We start from the raw sequence: 15236 nt of genomic DNA, 5'->3' as shown, positions 1-15236 counted from the left end.
GATTTCTGGTGTCTTGGCTTTCTATGCCTTTTTGTACCTGTCTTTCTTCATGTGTTCAATACTTTTTCCCTGTGTCATTGCATTTTATTACACAGAACTTAATTTCTGAACTTATTTGTTTTCTTTTCTTTGTATGTATGGATTCCTTGGGTTGTTACCGACATCTGGTGAAAATTTCAAGTCAACAGCACCTTTAGAAACATATTTACTGAGAAAAAAGGTGACGCGTTCAATACTAATTTTCCCCGCTGTATATTCCAGTTATTGGTTTAATGAATGTTCCTGTTGCATGATATAATAATCTATTACACATATTCAGCAGTCGGTCTTCATCTGCCTCCGTGCACAATATTAAAGCGTGTCAGGCTGTTTATGTGTTGACTAAAGTATGGATTTAGCATTAATGCAGAGGTACTAGAGCCGCTGTCATACTGAACGTTTTCATATCGATCCAACCCTAATACACACAGCACTCGTGTCTATTGCAGTCTCTGCTGTAATTTGCTCATCATTCTCTGTCTCTTGTTGACTAATGAATGGAGGAATGGCTGGATTTGGATCCACTCTTGAGCTGCTGAGAGTCATTATCAGTGCTGGAGTGGGCCAGTAATTATCATGCCTTTAAAAGCAGAGCCATCGCTGATCTCTGATCCGCCCGCATCACGTTTCTCCCACGCGCGTCATTCAGTTAATGCACCGCTTTAACAAAACACTACTGTACTAATAAAAGAGCTGTTTCCACAGTGAGGTCCCGGAACCTGTTGTCCCTTCCGGAGCACGGGGGTCTGGACGAGCCTCATCCCGTCGGGCTGGGCGGGGATTATCCTGAATGGGACCATCAGGTCGAAGTAATGGCGGCTTGGCGTTTAGAACAGCAGCACAAACAGGAGCAGGCGGAGCTTCGTGAAGCAGAGCCCCGCCCACTTATTCTAAACACCAATGAAACACGAGCGCAAAAGGCCATTCTCATAGACCTGCACTCACACAGGTAATGACCGTCCTTCTGTGGCTGCTTCGATTTGATGATTTGATGACACATGGATGCTGAACACTGGGTTTTGTTTTGGCAGGTCAGATCAGTGGTCAAACGAGACGGCTAAAGTCATACAGCTGGAGAGGACCGTCAACGAGACGTCCTGAGATCCCTGCAGCGGCGGGCCATAGGCTTCATATTTATAGTATTGTTTTACTTAGATGTCCTTTTTTAAAATAAACACACAAACTCACAAATGTATTTTTATTCCATTCCAGCAGTATATCAAATTTTGATACTCGTGTACACTATTTTCTTTTTTTATATGACTTGAATTTTTGTTTTAATATTCTTTCTTTTCCTTTTTTCGCCTATTTGCCCCATGCTACTGAGATTATGTGTAGTAATATATTGAATTTGCATCTGTTTTCATATTCACATGACAACGATGTAGCATGTCAATCGAAATACAGTTCCAAAGATTAAAAAAATAGTGCAAAGATTCAAACTGTATTCAGATTTTAGACTAAAAGCTCTGTTTGCGAGTTTGAAGATGGCGAATTTCCAAAGCATTTGTCTGAATATGTAAATATTTGCAGTATCCTGTATTGTAAGTGTGTTGGGAGAGATATGAATTGATGTGATTGATATCAGTGGAGATGTTTGCGGTTGAGGGCGATGAAAGCGGGACAGTATGGGCTTGACATGAAAAGGACGGATGCTCTCTGTCCCTGAAGTCCCTCGTATGACGTTGCCCTCTTTATTAAGGACAGATGGCCCTTTTTGTCCTCATCTGGCCACCATCCAACCCCCGTCTGCACTCTTGAGGGAGTAAAAGACGCTCGCTGACAAGTCTAGCGTTCTCTTGCTCTGATATGAACGACTGTGACGACCCGAGTCCCGAGCGATCTGCGACTCACTTGCACTGCGTCCTCGTAGAATTGATCTGTTATTTATTATTTTTAGCATGCCTGCCATCCTTTTATCCTGGAAACAAGAGCATTTCGAAGGAGATGGTGTTGTCGTGATGTGATGCATTCAGATGCAAACATTTGTCACGCAACATCTGTGTCGGAAATGGTGTGCATTTCTTATGTATTTGGCATAACGTCTTAACTATATTACACTTTCATTGCATCACAATGCAATCTCTGGCTCTTCCTGAAATCACTCTGCCTTGTTTATGTCCTGTATTTTTCTGCGAGCAAATAAATATTTTCCTTAGTAAAAGCATTGTAAATCAGGCGCCTGAGCCGTCGTTTTGCTGTGTATCCATGTTGGCTTTCTCTATATTAAATTAGGCTGATTTATATTTGTTGTCTTACTAGGATGTTGAGTGATGTTTTTATGTCATCTAGTTGCTTGACTATTAATTATTTTCATTACGACTGGATCTGCATTGTATTTTTCCTGCCTCTCAGGGGGTTTTATGCAAAAGAAAGGTGTTTGCTCCACATCAGAGAGCTCAGATGATGCACTTCATACATTAAATCACATTAGCCAAATTGTGTTAGAATAAAAATGCATGTAGTCTCTAGACTCTCATGACTTCTTGGAAAAAGTATATGTTAACCCTTGGATAAATGTGCTGTTGTGGACATATGGAGGTGATTCTTCAATTGCGGCCGTATATCTAGGATATTTTGCGTAAATGCATTTGTTCTAGTTTGATAAAAGATTCAATGTGCCATTTTTAATTATTTTTCTCATTTTTAAAAGGACGTGCTAGGATGTCCTGTGAAAAGAGTAATTTATTTGTATTTTTTATAAAGTTAAAATTAATTTATTGCTCACCCAAATGTTTCTATCAAGCGAAAAAAAAATTTTTGCTATCAATTATCAAAAATTGCCATTATCAATATCATAATGCACATTAATTGCACGTCATCATTTTAATTTTTTTATTTGTTTTTATTTTATACATTTTTACAAAAACAATACAATACCATAGTTTTTTTTTTTTTTTTTTTTTTGCAGGATTAGAATAAGCAGTTAACACTTGAGGACAAGTGAAACCATAAAGAAAGGCACTGAACTAACAAATATATGATTTAATGTGATCATATTATATTAACATTAACATCCAAGGCTTTTCTGACAAATCAAATACTGGGGGTGTGGCCAAATAATAATAATATTATAATATTAGCTCTTCTGTCCTATGCTGTCGTAACAAAAGTTATGGGGGCGTGGCAAATATGTTAATATTAATGAACCCTCCACAGTCTGGTTATAATACGGCAATTTTTAAAGGAAATATACAAGCGCCATAAATCTAAAGAAGCTATGTTTATTATTTAAAAAAATGTTTTGTGTATTTATTTATTTTTCCGCTGTATCTCAGGAGGTTCCTGACCGAACAAAGGGTTTGTTATCACAATCAGGTCCGGTTTAAACGCTCGCGTACACACGCTTCTTCTGCGTCGCGTCGCGTCTCGCTCTCTTAGCGGAGACGCTTCTATCACGGACACGTCAGAGATCACCACGCATTTAGCGTGTCCAGTCAGAGACCCCTCTGCCCTACATTCATTCCCGATGCTGGAGGAGGATGGGGAGGCAAATCCCAGAATGTCCTCGCGGATGGATGCAAGCTGTTGTTGTAGTTCCGCGGATCGTGCGTGCGCGTAACGTGAGTGAATCGTGAATAGATAGATAGATAGATAGATATTATTCATCCCATGAGGGACATCGGAGGACGCGTTTGGAAGGACTTTTAAGCACCAGAGGAGAGAAGGGGGTCCACTCAGTGCCGACCGGAGCATGATGGACCCCCTGGCTGACATTCGCGCATCTCAGGCGGAGCGCAGCAGCAGAGGAGCCGCCGGTGGAGAATCAGCGGACGAGCAGAGACGCGGCTGCGGGAGAGACGCGGCGCTGGCCGGCAGCGACAGTCTGAGCAGCTTCGCCGACATGGAAGACTCGCTGGAGGAGAAACTCAAAGGTCTGGCGTTCAGGAAACAGATCTCGTACAGGTAAAAAAAAAATGCGTTCGTGTTCCACACTGCGTTTATTTCTCCACCATACGGAGCGGTGAAACAAGTCAGATGGTTTGTTTGTGTGCGTAACTGAACAATGCGAACCCCATTTGTTGTGCAAATCCAACACCCACCCACCTAAATAACAGAATATTATAATACACATCGTGGCAGGATGTCCTGTGAAAGGAGATTTCGTTTATTTGCACGAGAACAGCAATGGCATTAGGGCTAGAGTTGTTAAATGTATTTCATTATGTGAAAAACATTTCATATCTTTATGTTGTCGTTTGGCCTGCTATTGATTTGCAAGCAGGATTCAGCTGTGTTTTCCTCTTGCACATGAAACCCTTGGGCAATCAGACAGGCACTTGTTTTGAATTGTTTAATTGAGATTTGACCAATTAATATGACACGAACAGAGCGATGCATGGCTGTATAATAATGAATTAGACTTCACCTGCGGTAGAGAGACCTATTCCCACATGTCAGGGTCATAAACGGCATGCTTTGACATATTAAAGGTCATTTCAGCACTACAGTAATGATATACAGTATTCACAATAATCTCTGGTGCACCCATATAAACTGAAACCATTGATGAGTTTGCTTGTGCGGTGGGGCTCCTCGTGTTTTGTCAACCTTAAAAATGTCCTAGACATGTTGAAAACATCTAAAACTTGCTTTTTTGGATGCATTGATCCTGTCGTTCATTCCAGATCAATGTAAGAATTGAGCCATACCGACCACACTGGTTTCATGCGGTCACTTGAGAAAACTTGCCTGTTCATCTCTTCTCAGAGACCCCTAATTTGACCTCCCCCTCCTCCGTTTTCCACCTGTCCGTGGAGGAGGGTCACTACCACCCTTACTGCTCCATCAGAGTCTAAAGGTCAATCCTCCTCCGAGCAGATCAATCCTCCGCTCACAATTAAGGCCAGTCTTTGAAGAAATGATCAAAGGTGTCCTCCCTTTCAAAGGAGCGATCTATATCCATCTCCAATTCGGATAAGATGACAATAAGTCCCATGAAACAAACAAACACAAGCCAGCATGGCCTAAAATGCAAAGCATCTTAGATAAAAGTTCGGCTTTTTAAAGCAAAGCATCTAAAAATGGAAGCTTTGAGTTTGCCAAAAACAAAAACAGGCACTGTTCCAAAATCTAGTGAGCTTCCTTGGGGTTTACTGTCTGTATAGGCAGCATCTTAACTGTAATGACACCTTAAGTGATTGATTCGGAGTGCTCTGTATAACTAGCATTCCTCAAATGAAATGCACAGGATTTCCATGATACTCAAATACTACAAAATATATGCACTCACAAATATTGGGTAAAATAGTGTATATATGTATATATTTGTTAATAATAATAATTTGTTGATAATATCCATTATCTTTTTCACTGAGCTTGTCGTAAAACATAGTTCTGTTCCAAAAATCTTTAACACAGCACAATCAGCATAGTAATCATGCTGCTACCTTTTGGAACAGGCTTCTTGTCAGAAGCGTATCTGATGTCTTCAAATGCTGCCTAGGTAGGCAGCTCACTAAGTTTTGGAACAGAGCCACTGTGTTCTTCTTCATACTCTCCTGAAATATAGCACTTATATCAGTTTTTTGTTATCTAGTGAATCATGTTCGGCTTGTAAAGAGGCTCTTGTGTCCGCTCTCTCTCTCTCTCTCCAGGACGCTCTAAGAGTGCAGCAGCAGACAGTGGAACAAAAAAAAAGAACTCATGCATTTTTAAGTGTCCCGATCACAGCCTCGATTGTAGATTTATACATGCTTGACACATTTTCACTCCGCCAGGTCTGCTCCGTATCAGAGTCGGCCTGCAAAAAACTTGTCGTGTTTGCTGAGCTTCTGCAAATGGTGGATGGCGACTCCATTAACAATGCTAAATGGATCGACCAATCATGATCAAGTATTTCGAGAAGTCATTTACATCTGAAATGTAATGAAAAAGTATATTAATTGAGGAAAATAATGTGTTTTTAATTGGATTTGACTTGCTGGTTTATATGGCAGGTGGATAGAGGGGGCGGGGCTGTAAAGTGCGAGGGATTGGTGATGTCATCAGAACAGTAAATTTGTTTTAGAAGCGGAACAAATCACATTTTGATGAAGTATTACAAAAAAATGTTCTCATAATAACATGCAATCATGCGTAATTAGACTAGGGTCAGTTTGTTCATGCATTTTGAATCCAGAACATTCAGTCACATTCAGAAGCATATTACCAGGAAGTGATGCGTTGTGCCGCCAATGGTGCTGCAGAATAGATGGGAATGGGTTTAATATTTGATCGCTTACAAGTGTTGTGTTTTATCAGTGAAACTTTAAAAAGGGCCCTGGTGCATTTAGTCATCTGTCAAGTTGTGCCAGTCCTCCTCCCGTTTGGCTCTTTGCTTCATGGCTTCTTTGGCTGAAGACCGTAGACGCTGTGCCCAATTAGGACGTACCCTTCACAGTCAGTTTAGCACGCTCTGTTATTTTTTATAACTCTCATTTCTAGCTGGCATTGATTCAGGATGTGAAATGGCCGCCACACCTACTGTAAACGTTGATGCGCAAGAGAAACTGTGTAAATACTGTACGTGGGCTGAAATCAAGAACGAGGTGTTTGTGTAGTCGGTCCATCAGTGACTAAATGTGCACATACCTTTTTTGGACCCACGATTGCCCTTTTGTAAGTTGTGCCTCATTCCAGCTGACGTGTTTAATCACGCAAAGGTATGTGTATGTGCGTAAAACAGGGCTTGTCTTGTCTCATTTCCTGCAAAATGCAAAACCCGGGAGCACTCAGTAGATCCTGATGGCTGACGCGAATAAGGATTTGACATAAATGGTCATAATCTCTCCTGAAGTTGGCTGTGCGTAAAGCAGATGGCTTAACGACGATAAAGCCAGTCTTTTTGCTTTTTTTCGCTGTGGCGGGGGTTTGTTTTGCAGTCTGAGGAGACGCATTAAAGGATTGGACTTTTGAAGCTTTTCCTTATTAGGTATATGAGTGTAAGAGGCTTTTCCTCGGCTGTTCTGTTCGGTGAAGCATCCGGCTGATCCGAGCTGCACCTCATCAGGGTTCGAAGCAGAAATTTTGTCCCAGGCTTTTGTTTTGTAGTAGGCCCGAACTGCATTTCCACTGATTTAAGAGCCAAATGATGGCTTGAATGTCATTTTATGCCCATAAATGAATGTAGTACATGTTTACAAGTCTTGGTTTGTTTGTTTGAGGACGTTGTTGTATCATGCAGTTTCCATTCATTTTCCTACAAGTGGTCTGTCTGTCGTTCCTCTGCGTGACTCAGTCCTGCACCTATAGTTCTGGCAGAGCAGCACCTGCAGACAGCCACCACACTGGAGGTGTGAGAGACTTCATCTCCCCTCCGTCTCTTCATCCATCCTCCTCCACTTCAGCAGGGAGTTAACACTGTCTCACCGCTCTAATTCTCTCTGACACCGATGGCTCAAACAGACTCGCTGGTCTTTTATAAAACATGCTACGGCAGCTGCCGTCAATGAGTTTTGGTGGAGCATCAAACAAGAGAACGAAATGTGGTTTTAGCTGTCGTAGGTGTGATTTTGCTATATGGACAGGCTTTGGTTTGTTGCATCACTTTGTGTTAATAATTGTTTCTCTTAGGATGTATTCAAACCAGGAAAGTCAGCTAGTTCATTTGCCTTGGTCCGGACCAAATACAATGTTGATTTTTTTTTTTTTTTTTTTGCTGTGGTTCACTTTCACGCTGCCCTTTTTGCAAGTGAACCAGAAACTGTAAACAAAACCACACGTGTGCTTGATTGAGGTCATCCATTCATTGGTTCATCCATTCAACCGTACCAGAGTTTGTTTGGAAGCGGACCGAGACCACCTCTTCAGCTGGGTCTCGGTACGGTTGTTTGGTGCGCACCCGAGTGTGATTGCTGTATTCACACCTACCCAAAAGATCCGCACCAAGAGGGGAAACGAACTTGAGTTCGATTCAGTCGAGCCAAACAAGACATTGCATATTGCATACAAATAATGTTAATGCATCTAGATGCAACAAATAATGTTATTGAATTTAGATGCAAAAAATGTGTTTAGATGCAAAAATGTATTGTATTTAGATGCTTAAAATATTATTGCATTTAGACCCACCAATAACAATGTTATTGCATTAAGATGCGATGAAAATTTTTATTACATTTAGATGCAAAAAAAAATAATTTTGCATTTAGATGCCAAAAATGTTATTGCATTTAGATGTGCAGAGTACCAATTCATTACCATGAATCAAATGAATTATGTGCAGTATCATAAGGGATATAAGAATGTATGGTTCAGTTTAATTTAATTCGTTTTAACATAGATGAAGAACACAGGTCTGTAATTTATGTTAGTGTTTTGGGCGTTTTTGTTCAATCAGTCTTTGTTTCATTGCACAAAAATAGCAGAGAAATCAATATTTCTATTTTATCTAAGACCAGAAATCTCCAAACAATTTTGCACATTTTTGTGTTGATTTTAGGGGAAACTCCAGACCTCAGTGTAATGCATGTAAACATGGTGAATGTGTTAAATGGAGTAGAGAGGACATGGTGTCTCCGTACTGCATATATACAGGCTGTACTGGGATTACTGGTGGCTTTTTTAGCCGATGATGTGACAGGACTGAGTTTTATTTATGATCTGAATCCTGACGCTGAGTAATTTAACTGATTGCTAACCATTTTTATTCATTCATGTTAATGGCATATTAGAGGATTTCATCCTCTCGTGCTTGCTACTGTTAGTTACCTCAGGTGCATGGAAATGTCCACTGGGTGCTTGCTAACCTGGTTTGGTCTTTTTGATATAAAGTAGGTGGTATGACCAAAATCTTACATCGCAATATGAATAATTTTACATCATGGATCAGAAATTAATTCTTTTATTCAGCAAGGACACTTTAAAGTCACATTGAAGACATTTACGATGTTAAAGATTTATATTTCAAATAAATGCTTTTGAACTATTAATCAAACAATCCTGAAAAAAATTTATTATGTTTCCACAAAAATATGAAGCAGCACAACACTGATAAGAAATGTTTTCAACACTGATAAGAAATGTTACTTGAACAACAAATCAGCATATTAGAATGATTTCTGAAGGATCATGTGACACTGAAGACTGGAGTAATGATGCTGAAAATTCAGCTTTGATCACAGAAAAAAATTACATTTTAACATATATTACAGTAAAAATCGGTTATTTTAAATTGTAAAACTATTTCACAATATTACTGTTTTTTACTGTATTGTTATCAAATATATGCAGTCTTGGTGAGCAGGAGAAACTTGTTTTAAAAACATTATAAAAATATATTAAAAAGTAAAAATATTAAACAAAAAATGTGTTAATGCTTGATGTTTTTTTTTTTTAAATGGATGCCTATATACATTTCAGTGAAAAAAAGAAATTTATAAATACATTTATTTCTTGCAATTGTGGCTTATGTGTCATAACTTGTAACTTTGTGTCTCATAATTGCAACTTTATTTTTCACAATTGTGACTTTTTTCCTCTCACAATTGCAACTTTTTCATATTTTAAACTCTCTCACAATGATCTGTTTGACCTTTTACTAAGTAATTAATGTATTCAGTTTTCTTTGTTTCTTTCTTTTAAAAATTTTTTTTTTATTGGTCTCAAGTTAAAATATCGTAATGCAGTTCTGCCTCTGATGGAAGCAATAAATGAAAAGATGCAGAAGAGATCTGAAGTTTATCTTGTATTTCTCAGGTTGGATGAGGTTGTAATCGCGTGCAGCTCATTTGCATTCGCTCTGTGCACACATTATCTTTGCAGCACAATTCTCTGGTTCTGTCTCTCTCCTGGTCTCTTTCTCTGTGTAATGCGCTCACTAATTATAGCTCGCCTCTATCTCTCTCCAGCTGTGGTCTGGGAGGTTATGTGTGTGTGTGTGTGTGTGTGTGGATGGGTTCAGTCCTTTATACACTGATAGCACAGGGTTACAGCAGCCCGGGCCTCATTTAGCAAATGATTAATTCAATTAGGCAGCCAGGACCTCAGGTGGAAAAGGAAAAACCTGGAGGCCCCTCACGTCCCCGAAGCCCTGCGAGAGGCGGAACGGAGGAGATCTGGTCCGCTTTTACCACACTAATGGAGGATTCAGGGCCCTGACACACATTAGCGTTGCATTCAGACCGCTGTTTTCAACACACAACACAACATTTACCTGATCATTACCAGCAGAGCCATCTGCCAGCGTCACTCTGTTTTCAGAGGCTTTTTGGGACACGCAGGGATTGAGTGGAGCATTTGAGCAGCACAGGTCACAGATAACAACTGCATATTGTATTAAAGAAAACTCAGTGAGCTGCAGGTTATGAATGGCTTTATTTGACATGAATGGTAGATGGTTATTTACATTGCTTGAGGTTTAGGATGTCAAGGGTTAATTTTCAGTTCAAAACTTGTGATGTCATATATCAATCCAGTCAGAGAGTAGAGATTATTCGTCCATAACTGACTAGTTGATTATTGAGTTTTTCTAGATTATTTCGATTTTTTTCTTGTTTTTAGGTTTAGCACTAGCTCTAGGTTTAGCAGTAGTGTTTTATTTATCATTCTGAGCTTTAGCTGTGAGACACTTTGCATGATAAAAACCTTCTCGGAAAAGTTGCGTCTTTGAATTCTATTTTAAATGTGAAACTTACTATCAAAATTCTAATTCAACCGCCCATTCTTTATTCAAATTCAGCACACATACACTTTTTTGGCTTTTTTTTCAGGTCATGAATGTGTTTATTTTGACATACATTTCATGTGGGTTGATATGTCAGGGGTTCATTTTCTATTCAAAACTTGAGTTTTAGGTCGGCTATCCAATCATAGAGTAGAGGTGAATCCTGAAGGTTAAAGGTTGGCTAAACGTCCACAAATTGCTGGTTGATTATTGAGTTTTTCTAGCTTATGTAGATTTTTTTTTCTTGTTTTTCTAGGTTTAGCATTAGTGCTTTATTTACCATTCTGAGCTTTAGCTGTTAAACACTTTGCATGATCAAAACCCTCTCGGAAATGTTGCATCTTTGAATTCAATTTAAAATGTAAAAATTCGAAATTCAAATTCAACCGCCATTTTTTAAATTTAAATCCTTTTTTTTTAAGGTTTTTTTTTTTCCTTTCGGGTCATAAATGTGTTAGGATGTCATGGGTTAATCTTCAATTCAAAAGGTGCGGTTTTGGACATCAGTCAGAGTAGAGATGGATCAGGAGAGTTGATTAATTGTCCACAAATGACTAGTCGATTGAGTTTTTCTAGATTATCTAGATTTTTTTTATACAGTAGTTTTAGCATTAGCTGTTAGACAATAAAAACCCTTTCTGAAAAGTTTCATCTTTAATTATGTTATATAAAAAAACTTTTTTTTTTCTTTTGGGACAGTGTTTTTAATGTGTATGTATGTGTGTGTGTGTGTGTTGCATTTTTTAGGATTTTAGGGTGTCAAGTTAATTCTCCCCCCCTAAAAACCTAGAGCTTTATATAGTCAGCTTCAAGAATTTAATTTTAGATTAACTAGCACTAAACTTCGTATAAACGGAGCAAGCTGTGGTTGATCATTTTAACTGTTAATCTGCATTCACTTCCTTACTAAGTGGCCTCTTGTCCAGAACAATCTGCGAAGACATCAGACTGATTGTCAGATTGTAGTCAAAAGTCAGCTTGAGCTCAAGACACCTGTAGGGATTGTCATTTGAAAATTACCGTAACTAAACCTGTTCTTTTTGAGAGGTTAGTATGAAGTGGACTTTTGGGATTGAGCGGTTTCTACACACTGGTGTAGGTGTGCGGTCCGCCCGAGTCCATCTCTGCCCTGAGCTTTGCTCTTGATGGCGGGGCTATATTCAGCAGATGTATGGGTCAGATAGGGGAGAGATGCGTGCTTCCGATGCCTCCCCCGCACCCTGCGCCAAACGCCGAGGTTAATTATGGAGGTGTCAGCAGCCAGAGGAGGAGAACAGATAGAAGAAAGAGTGAGAGGAGGTTTATGTACAGGCAGGAGTGGGATCCAGCCCTCCCACATACTCTCCCAACGATGCTCTTAATCTCACACACACACTCACACAAAAGCATCACGGTCACAGTTAGATGTAATTATACAGTTCGATCCCACATGCTCCCACTCGCGGAGCCCCAGAGCGCGCACGACGGCGAACTGTCACGGTAACATAGATCTATAACGTGAGAGAACATTGCATGCAGTGCAGAGCATTCAAACACCTCCTCCAGCAGCAAAATATATGTGCATTATGTATTGCGACAGGGTAATATATTAGATTTACATTGACAAATATGATGAATATTTAAACTTCATTAGTAAAAATGAGTTTGATTCAGAATCAGTTCAAACTTTCAATTTAAATTAATCAGTTTAATTATTTGTTTGGATGGTCGTTCAAAAATGTTCATGGAAGTGTTATGTGGCATTTTTCATTCATTCTTTTTTTTTTTTTTGTAAAAATATTCTATTAGAAAAAATTATATAATTTGTAAGTTTATATTTGTGCATTTAAATGCAAATAATGAAATGTGCTAATTTGAAAAGCATATTTTTGAGCTAGATTTTTACTGTATTTTAGGTCTCGCATTAAACATTTTGAATTGAATTAGATACAGTGGCTTTTCAGTTGCAATAATGGCTATTTCAGAGCAAATTCATAATTATCAAGAAGATACATTTATATTTATGCATTTGGTTGATGCTTTTATCCAGAGCGATTTGCATTGCATTCATATGCTCATGGATTTTCGGGGAATTTAACCCATGACCTGGTCTTGCTAGAACCAGATACTGTTTGAATGACAGAAATGCAAAGCTACTGTATATATTGGATATCATCAAAATATTGAGAATTTTTTTTAGTTATATCGCTCAGCCATACTGTATGTGGTGTTGTTGTTACTAAACTCTTAGGGGCCGACCTAACTTGGTTTCCTGTCATTGTTGTTGGCCAAAAGGCAGACTGAGTGTGTGTGTGTGTTTGTGTGTGTGTGTGTGTTTGTCAGGTCACAGACAGTCAAGGGAAGGACACAGAAACTGCAGGGGGTCTGGACCTCTCCCTCAAAACACCGGGAAATGTGTCACAGCTGTTTCTGTAGCGCCGCAAAGCAAGTGAAAGAACAAAGTTTACATGCAAGAGCAAACTGCGCACATAACGCTGTATTATTGTGTCTTATATTGAATGTCAGCAGAGGATAAATCACTGTTATTTACAGCGTTAATAAAGTTCTGCTGTCCGTACGGTTTACCCGGAACGATTTACTTTGATGTAAGATGTTATGCTTTAAAAGATAATGAATCCATTTATCAGCAGAAACTATTTGCGTTTAAGACGAGCATCGCTAATGCTATTGCTCACATGTGATTTGAACAAACTGAAGAATTAGACATTTAGTACACTGTTTATGCTGCAGACACGGATGATACCTCAAATCGTGCTGTTTATTGAATGTTCTGTAACTTTTATAACTGATCAGATGATAATCGAGCTAAAAAGTGCCATAGAATTACATTGGAGGAGGGAACCAAGCCAGTATCTAGAGAACAGACTTGTGGGTGAGCTGTTAAGACTGACCCAGTAAGCAACCACCCAGAACACCCTAGCAACTGCAAAGCAGCAAGATAAAAACCACTCAGAGCAACATAGCAACTTTAACGCTGTAACAACCGCATAGCCCTGCGATAAAAACCCTCTCAAAACACACTAGCAACTGCATAGCAATGTGAAAAACATCCAGAACACCCTAACAACCCCATAGCAACAAAATGAAAACTAAAAACCACTCAGAACACTATAGCAAGAGAATAAAAACACTTTCGCCGTGCAACTTGGTACCAGAACATTCAGACACCATAGCATAGCGTTACTGAGTTTTGCACAATCAAGCAGCACTTGAAGGGGTCATGAACTGAGTAACCAAAATTCCCTTCATCTTTTTACATATAAGAGGTCATTGTACTATTAAAAACATGCTGTAAATTTCAGAACTCAAAACTTTCTCGTTAGTCTAAAAACAGCTTATATTGAAGCCAGTCTGCCAAAATGACAGCTTGTGGAATGCACGACTCTATGATGTAATAGTGTGACTAAACACCGCCAAAACACCATGCTTTTACATCACTGCCTGTTTAGCCCCGCCCACCGATTCGCACATACAGTGTAAACGAGAGAGGCGAACACACAGGTCTACGTAGAAACCAAATGATAAAGATGACTCTGCAGTGCCAAGCTGTGGAAAAACAGTCTTTGCATTGCCTTCCTTCTGATCCCAGCGTTAGGAAAGAGTGTATGAACTTTATTTTTAATGAAGATCCAGACCGCATCAGTAAGAACTCGGTCCTTTGTTCACTTCATTTTACCGTGGAATCGTTCACAAACAAGGCACAATTCGACATGGGATTTTTAGAAAGATTGAAACTAAAAGACGATGCTGTGCCGATTATATTGAATCTGACAGTAATGTTGCAACACACAAGTGTGAGTACCTGTTTTTATTATGTGATCACTATTGCTTTGTCTGTTTAACAGATCGTTTGATACGAGTATTTATGCGGTTTTAACCTAGATCATCTGTGAAGGACATAGACTGTCAAACACACACAACTATTATCCAATCATAGCAGTGGGCGTTTACTTCAGAGTCATAGGCCACGCCTATTCAAACAGAGCGCTCTGATGAGGGGGTTAAAAACAGGACAGAAAATAGCATATTTTTTATGTAAAAAATCTTGATAACATTATAAGTGGACCTCGGATAACAGTACAAAATAAAAAACAGAGGCAGTTCATGACACCTTTTAATATTTTCTTCAGAAAATGTACAAAAATCTAGTTCACTTTTATATCTTCAGTCAATTGAGTGACTGAATTGCTTCGGTTCTTCTCCTTTTTTTTGAGAAATCACCTTTTCTTTTGCCTTCTTGAGTCTTTCAGTGAGCTGAAGGAATGTAAAATGTGTGGCAGGAAGCTGGTGTCGCTACGCATGAGGATCTTTAACAGGAGAAAGTGTCAGAACGCAGGAGAGGCTGAAATGAAGAGATTACCCAGGAGCACTTGGATCCGCGTGAACGGCGCTCGCCAATGCCAGACCGCCCACGGTCCCTGCACCCGCTGCTCTGCAACAAAATCACTCTCTTAATCAGTATTTTTGTCTTGTTTTCCTGTCGAAATATCCAAACTTCTTAAAAATACTTGAGAAGCAAAATTGCTTAAAATAATCAGACGAGAGAAGAAGA

At 39.2% G+C, this 15236-nt stretch overlaps 1 protein-coding gene and 1 long non-coding RNA gene across 2 annotated transcripts in view; both read left to right on the top strand.

Moving 5' to 3' along the window:
* Positions 1–716: 716 nt before the first annotated feature.
* LOC107725952 (uncharacterized) lies at positions 717–2285 on the top strand. Its single transcript, XR_001638183.1, has 2 exons — positions 717–988; positions 1071–2285. It is a non-coding gene; the product is annotated as an uncharacterized LOC107725952 (long non-coding RNA).
* A 971-nt stretch (positions 2286–3256) lies between these two features.
* Positions 3257–15236, top strand: part of LOC107726026 (diacylglycerol kinase iota-like) — a 47755-nt gene continuing 35775 nt past the window's right edge. The window contains 1 exon segment of the mRNA XM_016535489.1: positions 3257–3945. Within this exon segment, the coding sequence (XP_016390975.1) occupies positions 3734–3945 (212 nt within the window). The 5' untranslated portion in view covers positions 3257–3733.

The sequence above is a fragment of the Sinocyclocheilus rhinocerous genome, unplaced genomic scaffold, assembly GCF_001515625.1.
Source record: "Sinocyclocheilus rhinocerous isolate Xijiao unplaced genomic scaffold, SAMN03320098_v1.1 scaffold395, whole genome shotgun sequence".
Classification (NCBI taxonomy): Eukaryota; Metazoa; Chordata; class Actinopteri; order Cypriniformes; family Cyprinidae; genus Sinocyclocheilus; species Sinocyclocheilus rhinocerous.
Note: the sequence above shows the minus strand (reverse complement) of the source record. Positions and strands in the feature narration are given on the sequence as shown.